The 20,579-nt window shown below is 48.1% G+C and overlaps 1 protein-coding gene across 1 annotated transcript in view; it reads right to left on the bottom strand.

Annotated features, from left to right (window-relative positions):
• Positions 1–20,579, bottom strand: part of ABCA13 (ATP binding cassette subfamily A member 13) — a 319,855-nt gene that overhangs the window by 161,805 nt on the left and 137,471 nt on the right. Inside the window, exons 33-38 of the mRNA XM_059397601.1 lie at positions 14,859–14,973; positions 13,269–13,598; positions 11,194–11,263; positions 10,582–10,713; positions 3,616–3,753; positions 2,500–2,680 (exon numbers count right to left, since the gene is read on the bottom strand). Of these exons, the coding sequence (XP_059253584.1) occupies positions 2,500–2,680; positions 3,616–3,753; positions 10,582–10,713; positions 11,194–11,263; positions 13,269–13,598; positions 14,859–14,973 (966 nt within the window). The remainder of the gene's footprint in view (positions 1–2,499; positions 2,681–3,615; positions 3,754–10,581; positions 10,714–11,193; positions 11,264–13,268; positions 13,599–14,858; positions 14,974–20,579) is intronic.

The raw sequence follows: 20,579 nt of genomic DNA, 5'->3' as shown, positions 1-20,579 counted from the left end.
CTGCCAGAGAAAAGAAATCAGCAGAGGACGGAGGCAGTGGCTGCTTCCAAGGTGGGCAACCCAGGCCTCCCCCGGGCCTGTTTCCCATTCCTCGGGACGTTGGCTGGTTTCATCTTGGAAATGTGGGCTTATGGCAATGTTTACACTCCCCTCAATATGCTGATCAGAGACCATGCCAGCGCGTGGGAGTTTAAAATTATAAATATAGCTCCGTTTTACAGATAAGGAAACCAGCTCAAGAAAGGCATGTTTGGGGCATTCGGGGGACTCAGTCGTTAAGCGTCTGCCTTCAGCTCAGATCATGATCCCAGGGTCCTGGGATCGAGTCCTGCATCCGGCTCCCTGCTCGGCAGAGAGTCTGCTTCTCCCTCAAATGACCCTCTTTGGAAGCTCGCTGGTCCGAACTGACCTAAGGAAGCCGGGGGACCCCGTCATCTCAGGACATTTACTGTTTTGAGACTGTTTTCACGTTTCTAAGAAATTATACATACCCCCATCACAGCACGTAGCAAATCCCTAAGTACTTATGTAAGAGATGGGGAAACGTGTGTCTGCAGATGGTCACAGCCACTGGAAATGCACTCATTGCCACCCACACCAGGAGCAAGGACAAGCACCCTGTGGGCTATACAGAGCCCAGGGCCGGGCGGTCAGCCGTGGAGGCATTACCGCTACTAGGAAACCCCCAGGCATCAGCACAATGAAATAAGCCAGACTGGATTCCATTTACATGACATTCTAGAAAAGGCAGCCTCCTTTACAGCGACAAACCTCCGATCTGTGGTCACTTGGGGGTCAGCGTCAGGGGGCACAGGAAAGCACCAAGAGGGGGAACGTGCTCTGTTTCACCACCATGATGGTCACTGGTGCATGAGCCAAACCGGGTTTGGAGCTCAGCAAACCGCCCAGAGCGACTCAGACACGTCCTAGACGTGTTCCCAAAGGAACGCATGCAGGGACCTCGAAACTTGGAGAAACTCCAAATTTAAGTCTAATTGTTCTGCTGAATGCAAACACCAGGTTTTGCTTTAAGAAACGCGAGCTCGCCAGAGCACTATGTGGAAGGCCGACTTTCAGAGCCGTCGTGCCACAGAATGCTTACTCCCACCCGAAAACACAGCAAGCATACTCAGTGGCCTCTCCGGCTCCATTCAGCATCGACGCCAAGAGAAAACTTTCTTTTTTTTTTTTCTCTTTTGATTTCCCTCCTAGTTGAGATTTCTGAAGCTTTCTGCATATTAATTTGCTACTTTTCTCAAGAAGTTCAAAGAAGAGTAACTCAATCACAGAAAGACAATGATTACATGATCTCACTCCTATGTGGAATTTGAGAAACGAGACTGATGAACACAGAGGAAGGGGAACACAAATAAAATAAGCGGACGTCCGAGAGGGAGGCTGACTATAAGAGAACCATAACTGTAGGGAACACGCTGAGGGCTGCTGGAGGGGAAGTGGGGGAGGGGTGCAGAAACTGAGTGGCAGGCATGAAGGCGGCCACGCGACAGAATGAGCACGGGGTGTTAAATGCAACTGATGAATCGCTGACCTCTACCTCTGAAACCAATAATGCACTCTTTGTTAATTGATTGAATTTAAATAAAATACAATAATTTTTTTTTTAAAGAAGCTCAAACTTGGGGTGCCTGAGTGGCTCAGTGAGTTGAGCCTCTGACTCTTGATTTTGGCTCAGGTCATGGTCTCAGGGTCCTGGGATCCAGCCCCACACTGGGCTCCCTGCTCAGCGGGGAGCCTGCTTCTCCCTCTCCCTCTGCTCCCCTTGCTTGCACTCTCTCTCTCTCTCAAATAAATAAAATCTTTAAAAAAAAAAAAAAAGAAGTTTGGCGCATATAGTCCTTTTCATTGTTTAACTAAGCATGCTTGAGTCCTACTGAAAAAGAACAGAGAAACGGGTTTATTCGCAGGACAAGTTTGACAATGTCCATGGTCTAACCTAAATGGCCTCGGGCTGCTTTGCGAACCCTCCACTTTCAAGCTCTTTATTCCTCTGGGATCCCGTGATCGGATTCTTTAATCAAATGTGGAGCCAGTGGACCCCAAACGAAAAATCAAGCCTTCACAAAAAAACCAAAGAACAAAAAAAAAAAAAAAAAAAAAAAAAAAAACTATAACCACACAAAAAGCAGAACATGAAAAAAAGATTACTGAGATGATTAAAACATTTGCAGACATCGTGCCAAATTTCATCTTCCCAGATAAGCAAGCAAAATTCAGCGTAGCGTAGGACAGTGAGAAGTGTCCTTGGGCTCTCAAAGAAGTAAAACCATGGCACATTACTTGCTGCGAATAAAAGAATTAGGGAAAAGACAACCCCACCACCACCACCACCACGAAACTGTGTACCCAGAGCACGGAGCAGCTCGGGCGAGGGCTCGGTCCTCTGTCTCCAAACAGAAATGAAGGAAAACAAGTGTGATCTCACGTGAGCTGAGACTGTTCTTCGAAGTCCATGTGGGACGAGGATGAAATGAGACTCACATGACGGTGGTTTTCCCGGCACCGTTAGTCCCCAGCAGGGCAGTGATCTGGTCTCTGTGGAAGGTGAGGGTCAGGTCCCGCACGGCTGCCTTGTGTGGCTCGTACTCCTTGGTCACGGACACCAGGGCGACGCCCGGGGGGTCTCCTCCAGGCTTTCCCTCCCCGTTCTGCAGCGCGGACCCTGAGAAGAGAAGATGCAGGCTCTTCCTGGTGGACCCCGCAAGCCCCCAGGGTAATGCTCCTGAGCACCCGTGCAGGGCCTGCCGTGGACTTGAGCTGCAGCTCTGGGAAACACACAGCAACTCAAAACCCTTCCTTACCAAAAGCAAAGGGAGAAATTAGATTAACGGAAAACTTAAATGAAGTGGCTGGTGGCAGGGGTGCCTGGGGGGCTCAGTCGGTGAAGCGGCTGCCTTCAGCTCAGGTCATGATCCCAGGGTCCTGGGATCAGGCTCCCTGTTCATCGGGGAGCTTTCTTCTCCCTCTGACTCTGCCTGCCGCTCCCCCTGCTTGAGCTCACTCTGTCTCTCAAATTAATAAATAAAAATCTTAAAAACAAACAAACAAACAAAAAATTGCAATGTTGACTGTGGTATCAACTATCATGATGGGAGCTTGTGTATCTACAGACTGTCCCCAAAGTCTTCATTTCATGGACCAGCAGGTGTAAGTGACACACAGAGGGCCACAGGGACGGGGGTGTGCCCTGTCTCCCTGGCCGCACGCTCCTTGCTTGTAAGGGGCAGCAATGGTCTTGCTTACATGACCATGTTGGAGACACTAGCACTGGCGAGGTCGTCAGCCCACAGCCCCGGGAAGCTGTCCCCTTTGCTTTAGCTCCTCACACACATTCATGCTGCACCCAGCACACAGAAAGGCTGCAAACAGCAGTTGGGGGGGTAACACCCCAGGGCTCTGGCCCCCAGGCTCAGCATCATCAGGGAATTCTCTCTGGCCACTTGGCCCCCAGCTGTGCTTCTGAGCCCAAGACCAGCCCCGGCCAGGCGACAGCCACAGAAGGTGCACCCAGTTACAGTGCCTTGACCCAGATGAAAAGCAGAAGCAAAACCTGCCAGAAGGGAAGACACATATCTAATACCGCTACCGCTCACAGACCTTTGTTATCAAAGTGCTCGTTGATGAAGGACAGGTCAGAACCAGTCACCTGCGGTGTTTTTGCCATGAAACCCCACAAACTCTTCCAATATGACGCAGTAAAGGGAAAATACCATGGTTTCCTTAAGCCAAAATTTCCTAAAAAACAAGACACAGTTAAAATCGGTAGACTTCTTGTTTTCTATTTGGAAGATTCTGTACGAGAATGTCTTCACTAATTAGTACGCAATGTTATTCCATGTTAAACTGTTGAAGGCACATCCCACATGTGACCCAGGGACAATCCGGGGGATGAGGTGTTAGCCGTGTGGGGAGCCCCCACGCTCCATCTTCAGCCTGACCCACGCCCCCCTCCCCCAAGTGCTCCGTGAACGGGCAGGTATTTATTAAGAATAAAAGTAACATTGAACGATTGCTGAATGTTCCCCAGAGGAAAGCTCGCCTAGCCCCACTGCCCCGTTACGGAGCTGTCACTCTCTTGTCCCGTCTTTGATGTTTGCATGGTTCCTAGACACAGATTAACAGCGTGAAGGAATTAATCCATTAGAACATCGACAAAGAAGAACACATAATGCAACATTTCCATATGAAACATCGACATTCTTCAAACGTACTCTCCAAATTCATTCCAGCCCACTTAATAGTCATTTTGCCCTCATTATATGTTGAAATGAAAGTGGATTTAATTATTAACACCTCTCAATTTTCTTTAACACATCCATTCTAGCCTAAATTCGATGCGTGTTCCAAATCCTCCAAGCGATTGAAGAGATAAAGGCCTACGTGAGGACTGTTTTGACACTTGGACCCTCCCACCGAGGGGAGGTGGCTGACCTCATCCTGTCCAAGCCAAAGATTCAGAGATGTGATCACAAAGCAGAACGGGCAAGTGAAGGAGGGTGCGGGGCTGGTATCCTGTCTAATGGTCACTTCTGGTACAAGTTGAGCTGAGTGGCCCCAAATTCATGTTGCAATCTGAACCCCCAGGAACTCAGAATGGGGCAGTATTTGGAGGAAAGCTTTCAAGAGATAATTAAGGTTCAGTGAAGTTGCTGGGTCAGCCCTCATCCAATCTGGTGCCCTAATGGGAAGAGATTAGGACACAAACAGGGAGCACAGACAGACCAACAGGACACGAGGAGAAGGAGGGAGACCTCAGAAGAACCAGCCTTGTACATGCCTGGATCTTGGACCCCTCCAGACTCCAGGGCAGGAGAGACTGGATTTCTCTTGGTTAAGCCATGCAGCCTGAGTCATCACACCCGCCCTAGAAAATGTGCAACACGCAGGCAGAATGTTCTCCAAGACTCTAGCAAACCACTAACTACCCCTACCCAGTAAGAGATGAGCAGCCCACGGATAATGATATCCTCCACATGCTCTCTCTTCTGACCCTGCCCAGGAGCCCCACTGTGTTCATTCACATGGGCCTGCGATCACGCCGTGTGGGGGTCTATGACCACCTCTCCCTCCCAGGGGGAAGGACACAGGCGGCTGAACTATATGCAGCAGCCCCGCGATACAAGCCTCTCTGAACGCAGCAGTGACAATACTCCGTCGCCCTCGATCCAAACAAGACATGGCACGGGAATGGAGGGCAGAGCTCCTGCCCGGGGCGTGCATGCTGAGTTTGCAGAAATAAAAGAAGAGAAGCCAACAGAGGAAGCAGGAGACTCTTTCACCAGAGCTGGTGGCTGCTACTCCAGCCCCTGCATCAAGCTGCCTTCTTCTGCTGAGGGACCCTGTTCCATGACCTTCAGTCACTGTCCTTGACAGCAATCCTGTGAGCAGGCGCCACCTGCTGGATGGGCAAGTGGGCGACAGATCCACATGCCCTCGGTGGGGGCAGATCAGAGTCTGCGTGAGCAGGGGCAACGGCAGCACCGGGACACATGGACAGGAGTTCAAGGACCCTCAAACCATCCCCAGGAGGTCCACGGAGACCTGATTTGGGGTCATGGCTGCAGGGACGGGAAGGACGAGAGACACGGGAGGGACCTTTTGAAATTGGAAACAAATTGAATATTAACGGCCAGTTTGCTAATTAAGCCATCCAGCTCTAATCTGTTTGCACTTTTAAAGTCCTGCTAATTAATCTATTAATGTAAATAGACGGGGGTGGGGGGGGAAGGCTGCCAACTCCGCTAGCAGGGAGGCCACTCAGCTCTGACGCTATCCTCTGCTCTTTGCTGTTGCTTGTAAATCCAAACGTGTTTTATGAGCACTCCATGAGCACGGGCTTCCCACTCACATCACCATATGTAGCCGGGCACAGTAATATATGCAAAGGCCCTGCGCTTCTCCAGAGCTCTTCTCCACCCAGGGAAGCTGCCTGCTGGCTCGCGCAGGGCAGGAAACTCATTAGCATTGCCCCCCAAAACCTGACAGTGATAAAAGCAGAAGTCAATGAAACTAGACAGATCGAGTGAAATCAAATTTAACTGGAAGCACATAAAGAAGAGTTTATGAAACGAAAAGACTTGGAGAGGACCCGATGTCAGCCGGGGAGCTCTGCACAGGCACGGAGATCGGCACCTGACCTTGAACCTGGCGGGCCAGGAGATCAGGCCTCCCGCTCAGACACCAGGGTGAGACATGCAGGGGTCTGGACCCACCCCATCACTCCACGGACAGGACAGACAGAAGGACACAGAGAGCAACAGCAAAACTGTTGCTACCCAGCCCCGGCTGGGGAGGCCTTGCTGCCCACTGCAGACTTGCAAACAGCGACTCTCAGCTTGCTGAGACCTCATAGAGGGGTTCTGGAAATGTGGGAGGGAGGGGGGACTTTGGGCTGGCAGAGCGAACAGGTGTTTTCAGTTGTAGGTTTTATTATTATTCAGGTATGTGGAGTCCGAGAAATCAGGAAACCAGCCTTTGAAAGGATGGTTTGCTATTCAGGTCCCAGGAGGAGAGGGCACCGGGGTAGGGGGGCACTCAGGGAAGCACCAGGTCCGTCAAGAGGCGCAGGGAGAGGGCAGTGAAGGCTAGACCCTTTACTGTACTTTCTGGGGAAGGAGCAGCTGAAGCAGGGTCAGCAGGCTCTGGGGCACAGGAACTGTCCCAGTTACTGGGTCCCTGGCCCTGGGGCCATGAGGGCAGGGGACAGGAGAACCTATAGACGGGGTGGCAGGCTATAGCTCTGGATTGCTGGCTTTGCAGATGAAAAGGAAGCTCACAAGCAAATCCTTTACTATCTCTAGGAATTGCTACCCCTTGGGGGACAGTCCCTCCGGAGTCCCTGAGGCTCCAAGTTGTCAGATTCTCAGATATACAAAAAATGAAAAGGAAGGTTGATAAATGGGGGGAAGGGTAGCACAGGTGGCCTTTAGGGTGCTGGCATCTGGGGTGGTGGGTGTCCTTCAAAGGCCTGAACAATCCAGCTCAACAAACAATTGCCCTTGACCTGCCTTTCGTGAGGCTCCTTCCACACAGCCATGCAAGTGAAAAGCCCCTTCTATGGGTACCTGGGGGGCTCAGTGGGTTAAGCACCTGCCTTCGGCTCAGGTCATGATGCCAGGATTCTGGGGTCAAGTCCACTTTGGGCTCCCTGCTCAGCAGGGAGTCTGCTTCTCCCTCTGCCTCTGCCCCATGCTCATGCTCTCTCTCTCTCTCCCTCTCTCTCTGTCAAATAAATAAATAAATAAAACACTTAAAAGAAAAAAAAATGAAAAAGAGAAGCCCCTTCTAGCAAGTCGAGCCTAGGACCTCTGAACCCAAAGCTCGTGGTTAGTTCTAATACACGCTGAATTTTCCAGAAAAGCAACCACCTTACAAAACACTGAAAAATTATAGTCTGGTACAGAAGCATCAGAATTTCAGAAAATTGCATCGGGGGTGCAATGCCAGCTGGACGTTTTTGAAAACTCAAGGCCGCACGTCCATAGCAGCTCATGTGGCTTGTGACACGCAAATTCAGGACAAAACATCTGAGATGGCTTTTAACAAACTTAGAACCAAGTATTGTCAAAATCAGCAGAGTTTTGTGACGTGCACTACATTTTATTAATAAAGGGTTTTTTTTTTTTAAGCTATGTCATGTTCACATCATTCTCCATATTTTTTAAGCTGTATAGCAAAATAATAAAACATCTACTTTGTAAAATCACACACTGAAATGATTACTAGGGAAGCCTCCCATTATGTTCGATCTTACTCTGATGCTGTCACCAAGTATCTACCCCGTGGCTCTCTGAAATCTGAATCATGTTACTGTTCCCTGGCCCGATCCACCCTCCGTCCTGCCGTCTGCCCAAGGATATGATCGCCAGAGCCTTCAAAACACTAGGGACGAAATGTAGGCACTGGCATGGGTGAATTATGAGACAGGGGATGTATCCTTGGTTATGCTTCATCATTACCTGCCCCATGTTTTTTTGTTTTCTTTCGTTTTTTAAGATTTTATTTTTTAGAGAGGGAGTATATGAGTATGTGATTGGTGGGGAGGAGCGAAGAGAGAGGGACAAGGAGATTCCATGCTGAGCGTGGAGCCTGACATGGGGCTCAATCCCATGATCCTGAGATCAAGACCAGAGCCGAAATCAAAAGTCAGATGCTTAACAGACTGAGTCACCCAGGTGCCCCGACCCATGTCTTATCATGAAAAGTTACCTGACCCCACACTTTCAAATAAGACCCAGATTATTTACAAAAATGTCATTATTTTATCCACTTCCCTTGGCTCTGTTTCATCCCACATTATTCCTACTCTAATTAAAATTACTCCCACATTTCTTGACGTATAGAAATAATTCTGGTTGCTCTGAATGACCTCAACGTTAGTTTTTATAAGAGTTTTTATACCATTAACTCTGTCATATATATTTCTTGCTTCCAGTACCAAATGTGGTTAGGTCTTTTTCCTTCTCTTAAATCCAAACTTACTCCTCAGAAGTAAGAAAAACATCTGAGTACTTCCCTCCTTCTTGTAATAACGTTATGCCTGGGCATTGTTAAAATTACTTTCTTTTTATCTCTTTTATATTACAGAGAAGACAGTACATTAACTTCTTGAATCAGGTAGGTAAACAGGCCTTATTATCTGTGAATTCTATTTCAGGAGAGTAAAGGAGCATTACAAAATATTTGTCTTAAAAAGAACACATTAGGTCAGCGAGCTCCTCAAAATTGCAATCCCGCTTATGAATCTGAAAGCCCATCTGTATTTTCTGGTAATTTCATTTTTTGTTATGATTGTCAGACTGGGTGGGAGTTAAAAATAAATAGTGTAATTTGTACAGTATATACATTATTGAAATGTAATGTAAACAGTGCCACTTAAGGATATGTAAGCTATATACAGGGCAATTTAATGACATGATTTAAAAAAGGAAGACAAATCTATTGTCATCTTTGGCCAACTCCATGTCTTTTTATTTTTAGATATGTTTTCAGGGCACCTGGGTGGCTCAGTCAGTTAAGCCTCTGCCTTCAGCTCAGGTCATGATCTCAGGGTCCTGGGATCAAGTCCACATGGGGCTCTCTGCTCACCGGGGAGTCTGCTTCTTCCTCTCCCTCTGCCTCTCCCACCCAGTCATGCTCTCTTGCTCTCTCTCTCCAATAAATAAAATCATATTTTAAAAAAGAAGCTATAAAACTCAATACCCAATAAAACAAATAATCCAATTAAAATATGGGCAGAAGACATGAACAGACATTTCTCCAAAAAAGACATCAGATAGCCAACAGAGACATGAAAAGTTGTTCAACATCACTCACCGTCAAGGAAATGCAAACGAAAACCACAATGAGGTACCATATCACACCTGTCAGAACAGCTTGTCTTTGTATCCCTTCATAGTCCATGTGTGTATGATTAGAATCTCTCTGTGTGTGTCTCTGTCTATCTCTATCTCTGTCTCTCATAGTTCTTAACTTTTAAAGATTAGACTTCACTTCAAATATCCAGATGCTTTGGAAATTAGAGACAAAATCACAAGTCATTTCAGCAAGGGCATAGACTATCATCAAAATACCACTGCTAAAAATATAAAATAAAGAGACTTTGGGGCACCTGGGTGGCTCAGTGGGTTAAAGCCTCTGCTTTGGCTCAGGTTATGATCCCAGGGTCCTGGAATCGAGTACCGCATCAGGCTCTCTGCTCAGTGACGGGAGCCTGCTTCCCTTCCTCTCTCTCTGCCTGCCTCTCTGCTTACTTGTGATCTCTGCCTGTCAAATAAATAACTAATTTAAAAAATAAATAAATAAAGAGACTTTAAAAGCTGTTTCTGCTCTTTTCATCCTGACCCAGGTGTGTGGTAAGGGTACCTTCTTCCCCACGAACATGGCAGGGAAAACCATTACTATTGGTGGCCTGGCTCCCCATGGCCTCCAGGATGCACCTGCTGTTCCACGGAAGAAATCTCACACTTGACACCGCTGACACTCTGAGTTTGGAGGTGACACCTGACCCCAGCCCCCAGCACAGCCCCTCATCCTCAGCCTGATTTCCCACCAGATTCTAGCCCCCTGCCCTGGCAGAGAGCAGGGTCCCTCCACTCCTGCTCCACACTGTCTCTGACTTCTGCCCAACCTGGTCCCTGTGGGGCCAAGGACACACATGCCCCCAGACTCTCCTGTCCTCACTCCCCACATCCCTGATCCAGAGAACCCTGATCCTATTCATTGACAGAAGCCCACCCAGGGAGCCGCTTGGTGGCCCGGGGAGGGGAGGCGGGACAGGGTGCGCTCCGTCAGCCTCCAGGCACTTGTGTCCTATCCTCATGTGGCCTTTACCGTTCCTTCAGGACCTGGGAAGCCCACCTGTTTCTCAAGCCTTCACAGCTCCCTCTCAAACACATCCTACAAAACCCCCTCTGAGTTCTCATTTAAATTTAGATAATTATCATTCTAATATCCATGCATATTAGATTTAAATTCTATCAGATGAGATGATTAGATATAAATGCATGATTTAAACCGGTTTTTAGCTTCTTTGGGGCAACTTTGATGACACAGAATTCTTACCGGGAATCAAGTTGTTCAAGTACCAACCACATAAGAAATAAAGGCCTGAATCGAAGGCCATCATCCAGCAAACCCAGCCGAATGTCATGCCCGACGGTTCCGGAGGCTGGTACATGTTACTCCACTGGACCCCTGGAAGGAAGGGAAAGGCAGAGTCAGAGCCTCACAGCCTCTCTCGGGGCAGATCTGGGTGAGTAAGTCCGTGCATTCTGGAAGCTCAGAGCAGAGCTGAACGCAGCAGAGACAAAGGCAGGCCCTCCCACGGATCACGGCTCCTCAGAGGAGCTGGGAGCCTGCCCAGTCTCCCGTGATTTCAAGGAAACCAGGTGGACTGGCTTTACCCACTTTCAAATATCCAACATTTTGTTGTTGTTGTTTTATTTTAGTGTTGTTTTACTTCTACCTCGTTTCTTGTCTCACCAAAACGCATCTATTGGGGCCACTGGGCCGTGGGGGGTAATCACACACCCTGAGGCAAGCCCCAGCGCCTTGTTCCAGACATACTGCTTTGGAATGAAGACCTTGTCCTCTGCCCTTGTAACAGGACACTTGGAAACACCTAGAAGCCTGAATCCCTGGTCTCTTCTGACCAAGGCTTCTCCCCTTCCTTACCTGCTTCTTGCCCTTCTAGGAAGGTGACGAAAAACACTCCTTGTCCAAAGGCCGTGGTGGAGAGCAGGCACTGCCCACAGGGAACGGAGAAAGAAACAGCACATTAGCAATGCCCTGAGACCCCAGAAAACCCACGGCGCTACATGCAAACGCAGAAGCCGCACGCGCACCCCTGCCCCCCGGCGATGGCAAAGCATCACACCAGGCAGTGATTTCGACATTGGACCCTGGGAGGCCAAGCCAAATGTCAGCCCACTCTGGTACGCTGATAACAAGCTAGTTTTTAATGGGGAAGGGAATTCCCTAAAGTGCCAGAGACCCGAGCACCGCGCGTACAGAAACGTGTAACAGGAAACAGTGGAGAAGGGAACGCAGCGATTTCTTGTTTTTCATTATTAAGTGGATGGCCTGGAGCGTGCCACAGGCAGACCTACAGATCATCCCCGCGATTCTGCGCTAGAGAGAGAGCGCCCTGGAGGAAAGCGCTGCTTTGTTTCCACTGGGCAGGTCCTACATCCACGAAAGAACCTGCTGAACCGTATTTCACACTTAAAAACATCAGACACCAGAGTTAGGGGTTTTTGTTTTTGTTTTTGTTTTGTTTTGTTTAGTTATGTTTTTTGTGTTTTTTGGCAAGGAAACGTTTGAACATGGGAAGAGGAACTCAAACATTGTATGCTGGAACGTTTAAACAAAGGCATTGAAGTAAAGGCACCGCAGTATTTGAAATTCGGGCCATGTAAGGAGTAGCGGAGAGTGGGGTTGGGTAAAGGGTCCCAGTCATTTTCAGGATTCTCGAAACAGCTAACAAACACTAACCCAAAATTACTGGTTCCGCTATTTAGAACGGGTGAACACCCATCAATGGATAAATTCTGATTAAAAGTGGCATTTCGGGACACCTGCGTGGCTGTTGGTGAAGCGTCTGCCTCCGGCTCAGGTCATGATCCTGGGGTCCTGCGATCGAGTCCCACATTGGGCTCCCTGCTCAGCAAGAAGCCTGCTTCTCCCTCTGCCTGCTGCCCCTCCCTGCTTGTGCTCTCGTGCTCTCTCTCCCTCTCTCGCTTACTCGCTCTCAGGTAAATAAGTAAGTAAATAAATAAATAAATAGAATCTTAGATAAATAAACACGTAAAGATGGCATTTCTTCAACGGAATGCGTATCCATGGCCAGTAGGAAAGGCGGAGGTTCACAGATGCTGGAGAAAAATAATGGGGCTCTCACAGAGGTATTCTCCCTGAGTCTCTAAGGGAGCAGAAGAAGTGACGCTGTCCCTACAAGCAAGGGTCCATCAGCTGTCATGGTGCCTTGTGGGACAGGTGACCTCCCATGGCCTTCAAGGGTCCTGTAGGAGCCCTGAGCTCCTAGCCCTCCTGGGCACCTCCCAAATTCTCCCTCAGTGTCTCCAGTCACACCTCCAGTCAGACTGCATTTGGGGAACCTGGCCTGACCTGTGTGGGGAGGAGAGATCTGGGGCTGGCTCTCTGCAGCCGACCGTCCTCACGGTCATGCATGCGTCCCTTCCCCATGGACAGAGCTCCCAGCGCCCGCCGAGCACTTCTCACCCAAGAAGGAATGGGTGTGTCTCTTCTGTGTACTTCGTGTCACACACCCAACAGAATGATCCTACCCATTCAGGCAGGCGCACTTTAAACGGTGAATGATTCTGACGTCGCTAACAGAGGGATGGTTCCCCTCAGTGTGATGTCATTCCTGATGTTTTGAGAAAAACACTTATTTTTTGCTGCTAAAATAGCTTTGGAAATCTATGTCTTTCCATCCGTGAAACACAGACACGGAGGTCCTACGCTGCCTTTGGGGCGTGGCCGATTTCCAAAACGCCCCCAGAGGAGAGACCCCGTTACGTGGGAAGTGCCAATTCGTCATGGGCTCCCTTCCAGGAAAATCACTACAATGCCAGTGCACGGAGGCTGCAGGGTTGGCCTCCAGGGACCAAATAAAGAGAAGGAACTAACCGGGAGCCCACCCAGATCTAGAAATGACAGACCGATGGAGTAAAGTCATGACTGATTTGTCGAGTAGACGCAGCAATTAAAAAAAAGAAGAAACTTACCAGAAACGTCTGCACGACAACACTGAGTTGGTTATGGAGAACCAACAGCACTATGTAGGGCAGAAAGCTGATCATGTACACCAGGCTGGTACAGAGGGCAGCTGTGTTCGCTCGGCTGAAAAACACACTCAGGAAGTAACTCAGCATGACGACCGACACCCCGAAATCCAGGAGAAACAGGAAAATGATACAGGCGTTGCTGTGCGCAAAGATGCCGCTCGCTTTGAGAATGACGGCCAGGGCGACACTGCTCAAGGCCAACACGGCCATGTTCTCCAGGAACCAGGCCAGGAAGAAGACGGTGGGATGCACGCCCATCATTCTCGTGTACTGTCAAAAGAAGGAAACGCAGGGTTATCACCGGGATCCTTGAGAAAGAACAGATCTTGTCAGGGGAGGCAGGTGGCACTAGAAATTCCCATGCTGGGGCCAGCCTGGCCATCAGCCCCGCGCAGAACCTGGAGCCCAACACCCCTTGTAGGGAACGCTCCCCGGGGAGGTCACAGCCATGAGCCCACACCGCAGAGGGGCAGGACCAGCCCCCAGCTCCCAGGCTCCAGCGATGGCCATCATGCCTTGCGCCTCCTTATCCACTCGGACTTTGCCAGCTTTGCTTCTTTTTCCTTTTTTTGTTTTTTCAGTTTTTTGCTTTGTTTGGTTTTTGGTTGTTTTCCATCTTTTTTTTTTTACCCCCTTATTTCAGTGGTGTTGGTTTGGTTTAAGGAAGACAAATAGAACAATGAAGGGAGGGGGATACTGGACCCTAAGCTGTTCAGGTTGGGGAGGGGTCTCTTGCATGACTGTTAGAGGGCATTTTGCAAGAACAACTGAGCCTGAAGTAATAACGAGATGAAGGTCTCTGGTAAGCTGCTCATTTTCCATCTGTAACTTCGGGGTATCTTGGAGGGTGGTGGGGCTGCTCCCTGGTAAAAGGCGACCAAGTCAGCGTGACTGACCCCCAGTCCTCAGTCCCCATGCCCAGGGTCCTTGCTGGGTGGGTGAGGAGGAAACACAGAAATGCAGGAAAATTCCATTCTGAGTAGGTGAACAACGTGGGAAACAGCAGTGCCCGTCCCAGTCAGACTGAATGCGAACCGAGACCTTGACCTCGCTGCTCCTTCACCTTAATAACGCAGGCAAGGGGGTGCGTGCGCCCATCCCCCACAAAGGCCAGCCTTCACTGGGTACTTTCAGGAACGTTCCTTCTTAACCACAGATGTGATAGTTTCAAGTTTTAACGGTAGTAAAACAAGAACATCAAGGCTGTCATGAAGGGATTTAATCCTAAATCAAGGTCTTTCCGGGTCGTTTAAAACTTGCTGAATGGGCGATGCTGGCTCCTTTCTTTGAACCTGGCCTGCCTGTCCTTGGGCTTCCTTCTATCCCCGCAGAAAACACCTGTTAGCCTGGCAGAGCGTCAGCTCCGATGTGAAACGCTCTTCCCTGGGGCCCCCTCCCGGCTGCGCACAGGGGCCCCAACAGAGGGGAGGGCAGGTGAAACAGAGTACGGGGGTTAGTCATGGGACAGGATTCGGCTCCAAAGCCCCCGCCGCCCCCGCTGGTCCCCCGAGCAGGCGCTCAGCCGATTACCTCTTCTATCTGGATCTCTCGCTCGTAAACCAGCTTTCGGACCATGCTGCTCACAGACACCATCCACGTCAGCATCATTATCAGAGGGAAGAAGAAGCCGACGTTGTTCAAGAATCTGCAAGGAAGTAATCCCGTCAGTACCCAAGGACGAAGGAAGCGGCTCCAGGGTAGGGCTCCTGCATACACGTTTTCACGTTGTCCTTACACGCGACCAAGCCCTTTCAAGGGGCAACATCTCGTCTGGCCATTTCAACGGGATGGCTGGCTGGCGTCCTGATTTAGGAGGCGTGTGAAACTCACAAAGGAGAAACACTGGCTGGAGGTCCCTCACACAGCCACTGTCCCCCAGCCCCAATTGCTGCCCTCTGACGCCTTCCTAAGCAGAGCTCGTGGGAAGGACACAGGTCACTCATTCATGACTACAACCTCCCCTACTTAGTTGGGACTCCTGTGTGTCTTCAATCGAAAATCTCAGTTGACCATAGATTATGGCCTTACAAGATATGTGAAAACTGATCGTTGAAATTCTCCCTGTGGCCAGCCACCTGGGTGGCTCAGTTGGTGTCTGACTCTTGGTTTCAGCTGAGGTCATGATCTCAGGGTTGTGAGATCGAGCCCCGAGTCAGACTCCATCAAAGAGTCTGCTTGTCCCTCTCCTTCTGCCCCTCCCCCCTCCCCTGCTCTCGTGCTCTTTCTCTCTCTCTCTCTTTCATAAATAAAATATTTTTTAAAAAAGAAAGAAAAGAAGTCTCCATATCTCTTCTTCAACCACTCACTTCCCACTCCCGCTCTCCGGCTTCTCTAACACACACTTGACATGGCCCTTACCTAGAACGCCCATGACAGCCACTCCTCAAACCCAACGGGACATTCTCCATTGTTATCCGTCTTCACTTCTTGGCTGTGTTTGGTGCCAGTGACAGCTCTCTCCTTCTTTCCTCCTTCTGTACCTTTTATACCACTCCTGGCTTTCTCCATTTCTCCTCGGTCTCCCTTACTGTGACTTCTCAGCCCAGCCCTGGGCTCTGCCTCCTCACCTCATGCCCCCTGAGCTCTAGACCCACATATCCATTATTCGCTTCATCAAGGAGGCCGCCCAGAGGGGCAAGCCATGTGACTGGGCGTGTGGTCCGTGAATGAACCGAAGAGAGAAAGGTCCTGTTCTGAAGCATTCTGCATTCTGACGGCCAGGTGGGGGCGGGGAATGCACCTGATGTAAACCAGGACAAGGAGATACACAGTATGGCATCAAGTATGAGGAAGTACAGCTTCCATGGGTAGGGATGCTATCTCAAACAGGTAGCTGGGCAAGGTGTTTGTGGGAGAAGTGTCAGAGCAGAGAGCGGATGAAGTAAGGAAATGAGTCCCCCAGAATGTCAGGGATCTGAAGGAAGATGGCTCCAGGCAGAGAGGCAGCAAGGGAAGGCCTGGAGGCGGGAGCACCGAGGCACAGCTCTGGAGCGGCCAAGGACCGCATGGGTTGGGAGATGGTGTGGCGCATCAGCTGGGGCCAGATCCCGCAAGGATTTTCTATACCCGGGTGACAGCAGATTTACTCAAAGAACAAGGGAATTCCGCAAAAGGGTTTTAGAAGGGAAGAGGGAAATAGGGAGGGGACCCATTAGGTGTAAGCTTTTTAGAAAGACTGAATGCAGTGTAGACAGAGAAAGTCCATGAAGAGGGAGGGGGAAAGCCACAGCAAATGTGCAGCCATGTAGACAAGACAAGGGGGCGGGCAAAGATGCTGACCGGAGACAGAACCAGCTCTCTGGTCCCTGTTGCAACAGCCTGCAAGGGCACCCCTGCCCAGACCTCCCCTTCAGAGTGCTGGCCCCAGTGTGGACCATCTGTCCTTCCCACTGGACGGTAAGGCCTCCCCCTGCATCTCCTCTGCTTGGCAAAGGCTGTCCACGTAGTAAATGCGAAAATATTTGTTAGGGAAACTGTGACTAAGTAAAAAAAGAAGGGGGGTCGGATTGACGTCTTTGTTTTTATTCATTTTCCTGCCTGAGATGATTATAATGACCATCAATTTGGTGAATCGCATTTTAAAGCTAAACATCAGCTGACTCCAACATGATCCAGAGACGCTAGAAAGTTAGCTCCCATGCCGCTCAGCTTGGCAATTTTTCTGAGGCTTTTTAGTCCTTGTTTTTTTTAGTGTCCAGTGCACGTAGAAGGCTAGGAAGAGGAAGCACCATATCCTATATACACCTGCACATCCCACAAGTGACATCTCTTCTCCCAGATTAACCCAAGTTACAGGAAAAAAAAAATGACACTTGGATCACTTGTAAAGCTAAAAAACAATGAATACAGAGCTTACTTGGGGGATGGGAGGTATTTGAAAAGAGCTTGTCGATGTTCATGAACTTTATCTTTTCTACTTAAAAACACTGGACCTGGGGACCTGGAGGGCTCCGTCGGTTAGGCATCTCCCTTCGGCTCAGGTCATGATCTCAGGGTCCCCCCAGGTTGGGCTCCCTGCTCAGCAGGAGGCCTGATTCTCCCTCTTCCTTTCCCACCCCACCCCCTTGCTCATGCTCCTTATCTCTCTCAAATAAATAAATAAAATCTTTAAAAAAAAAAAAAAAACAAAAAGGGCACTGGAATTGATAGCTATTGACCTCTGTTCTTCTAGCACCTTGAGCCTTACAAAAGAGCCCATAAGTATCCCACACAAATATTAAGATTCCATCTGAGTGGGGTGCGTGGGTGGCTCAGTGGATTAAAGCCTCTGCCTTCAGCTCAGGTCATGATCTCAGGGTCCTGGATTGAGCCCCACATTGGGCTCTCTGCTCAGCGGGCAGCCTGCTTCCCCTTCTCTCTCTGTTTGCCTCTCTGCCTACTTGTGATCTCTGTCAAATAAATAAATGAAAATCTTAAAAAAAAAAATTTCATCTGAGTTACTGCCCAGAAGTCACACTAGGTCAGGATTCTATTGAGCCTGGGGCTATGATGTACGCGTCCTATGAAACCCCCATCCACCTACCCACATCTTCGTAATGACAAAGTTGTTGTGGCAGGCTTGTGAGTAAACCCAGCTCTGGAGCCCTTACAGCCACAACCGCAGATTCCAGGGAACATCCAGTCATTCTGCCCGTACCTGGCTGAGTGAGGCTACTTGGGAGAAGCGGACGGAATGAGAAATTGGAATACGTGGCTTGTGTGCCTCACCCTTTCCTACTCCACTCCTGAACACCAGTCCCAAATCAACAAGAGTTGGGAAAAACGTCCATTTCAGTTTTGACAAATGCCTGGAAGTACTGGAAACAGTCAAGGTCAAGAAGGCGGCACGCGGGGCGCCTGGGTGGCTCAGTGGATTGAACCACTGCTTTCGGCTCAGGTCATGATTTCGGGTCCTGGGATGGAGCCCCGCAGTATCGGGCTCTTTGCTTGGCAGAGAGCCTGCTTCTCCCTCTCTCTCTGCCTGACTTGTGATCTCCTTCTCTGTCAAATAAATACACAGAATCTTAAAAAAAAAAAAAAAAAAAAAAAAAAAGGAGGCAGCACACAGGAACGCGGATGAAAGATGTCAGCCGCGAAACCCCGCCCCCTGCAAGTGTAGAAGATGCCATCAAAACTGCACCTTTGAAGGTCTAGGGGCATGACCTGAGGGTATAGGACAGTATGTGTTAAGTGGGTGCCAAGCTGCATGTTAAGGTGGGTGGTGTCAGAAACCACTCTTGCACCCAGACCCTTTTGCCAGGGAAAGAGAAGAGGAACGTTATGTGAGGAGCACATGTATCTAGTGGAAGCGCTCGGTCCTTGTGGCCATTAAAGTCACCTGGTCCTCACCACTGACGGGACCCCCTGGCAAATGACTGGGCAGGAAAACCCGATTCATTCAGAACCAATAACAACCAGAACAAAATCCAGCACATCCGTACAAAGAATAAAGGTGGTTGAGTCCCACCATTACCAACAAATGAAAAACACGTGCCCAAAAAGACAAGGTCACACGAGGCAGATGAAAATAGTGAATGTATTACTTGCCATCGATGGAAAAATAGTTAATGAGGCAATTCCGCATATTGAAAAACACACCCAGCAGAACTGTTACAATTGGGTGATGAGGTGATAAGATAATAAGAAGATAGGAAATCGGAACTGGGAGAACCTTGAAAGAAACAGAAGAGAGAGAGTAGCCATCAAACAAGATATAGTTAGAAGACGCACTGGTCAAATTAATGCCGCACAAAACGTGGTATGGGACATAAAAAACTGACATAAGAAACACAACTGAAAGAAACAGAAATAAAGAAAAAGGTATTTTTTTTTAATTAAGGAAATGTTATGGATAAAAAATATGGGGAAAAGAAATCTATGCAATTGGAGACCTTGAAGAAGAAAATCCAGGGCTGGAAGATAATAAATCGGTAATGCTGGAACCCATCAAAAGTTTCCAGGCAAGAAAACTGAAATCTACACATTGAAAGGTCTTATCTTGTGCCATGGACAATTATTCTAGAATGGTCTACAGTGAAATGTATCCCACTAAATTTATTGAATTTTCAAGTCACTAGCAACTTGGCAAAATTACCAGGTCAGATAAAAGCAGGAAAATATCAGAATGGCCTCAGATTGTTCCATAATCACATCCAAGGCCAATGATAATGGAGTTATTTCTACAAAATACTTGAGGAAATACTAAGTCAAGGATTTCATATCTAGCCGGGCTGCCTTTCAAATATAAATGCTGCAAAGAATTCTAAGTACGTAAGAACCCAGGTTACATTATCTCATATGATCATCTTAAGGAAATTACTAGAAGACAAATTTTAGCCCACCCAAGGATGACCAGTAAATTACAGGGTAAGGATAATAATAAGCAATGAACATGTGTTCTGGTAAAAGTAAGACTAAAACAAAAAATGGAAATTCAGATGACAAGACAGACTGGAAATGTTATGTTCCCTGAAATGTAGAAGTGATATGACAAACAAAAATTGGAAGGTTAGCAGAAATGAATCAGAAAGAAAGAATAAATTGATGACTATCAAAATCAGAGGCTACTTGTTCAGGATTCACAAATGTAGAATATAAGCATCTTTCATGGTATAAGAGAAGACATTGACATAATATCAACCAAAATGACATGGTGGAGAGGAAAATTTAATGACAGAAGAAGAGGAATTTTTATTTTGCATGGTAAAAAAAAATATATACACACACACATATATGGTTAATATTATTATATATATAATAAATATATTATATATTATTTTATATTTATATATTTTATATATATGGTTAGTGTTATTTTATTATTATTTATATGAAGTTCCAATTATAAGATAACCACCAGCATGATAAAGCATTATTAAATATAAGTTTATTTTTTTAAGATTTTATTTATTTGCGAGAGAGAGAATGAGTGGAGGGAGAGACAGTGGGAGAGGAAGCAGCAGGTTCTCCACCCCGCAGGGAGCCTGACTCATGAGGATCTGAGCCAAAGGCAGAGGCTTAACTGACTGAGCCGCCCAGGTGCCCCTAAATATGAATTTAAAAGTAAAATCATAAGTATAGGAAAATACTTAGCTAAGAACATATATCCATGGAACTTTATTTCATGCTTTATAGACCTAACCTTGCCTAAATAAGAAGGTATATGAAACGTACAAGACACACACCTGAAACAAAACATTTTGGAAAAAGTCTAAGGGCAAAGGCACATCAAACAAATAGGAATACAGAGATGTAGGGGGAGAGAGAACAGGA

This window comes from Mustela nigripes, chromosome 4 (genome assembly GCF_022355385.1).
Source record: "Mustela nigripes isolate SB6536 chromosome 4, MUSNIG.SB6536, whole genome shotgun sequence".
NCBI classification, from domain to species: domain Eukaryota; kingdom Metazoa; phylum Chordata; class Mammalia; order Carnivora; family Mustelidae; genus Mustela; species Mustela nigripes.
The sequence above is the reverse complement of the archived record's forward strand: the minus strand, read 5'-3'. Positions and strand labels throughout refer to the sequence as shown.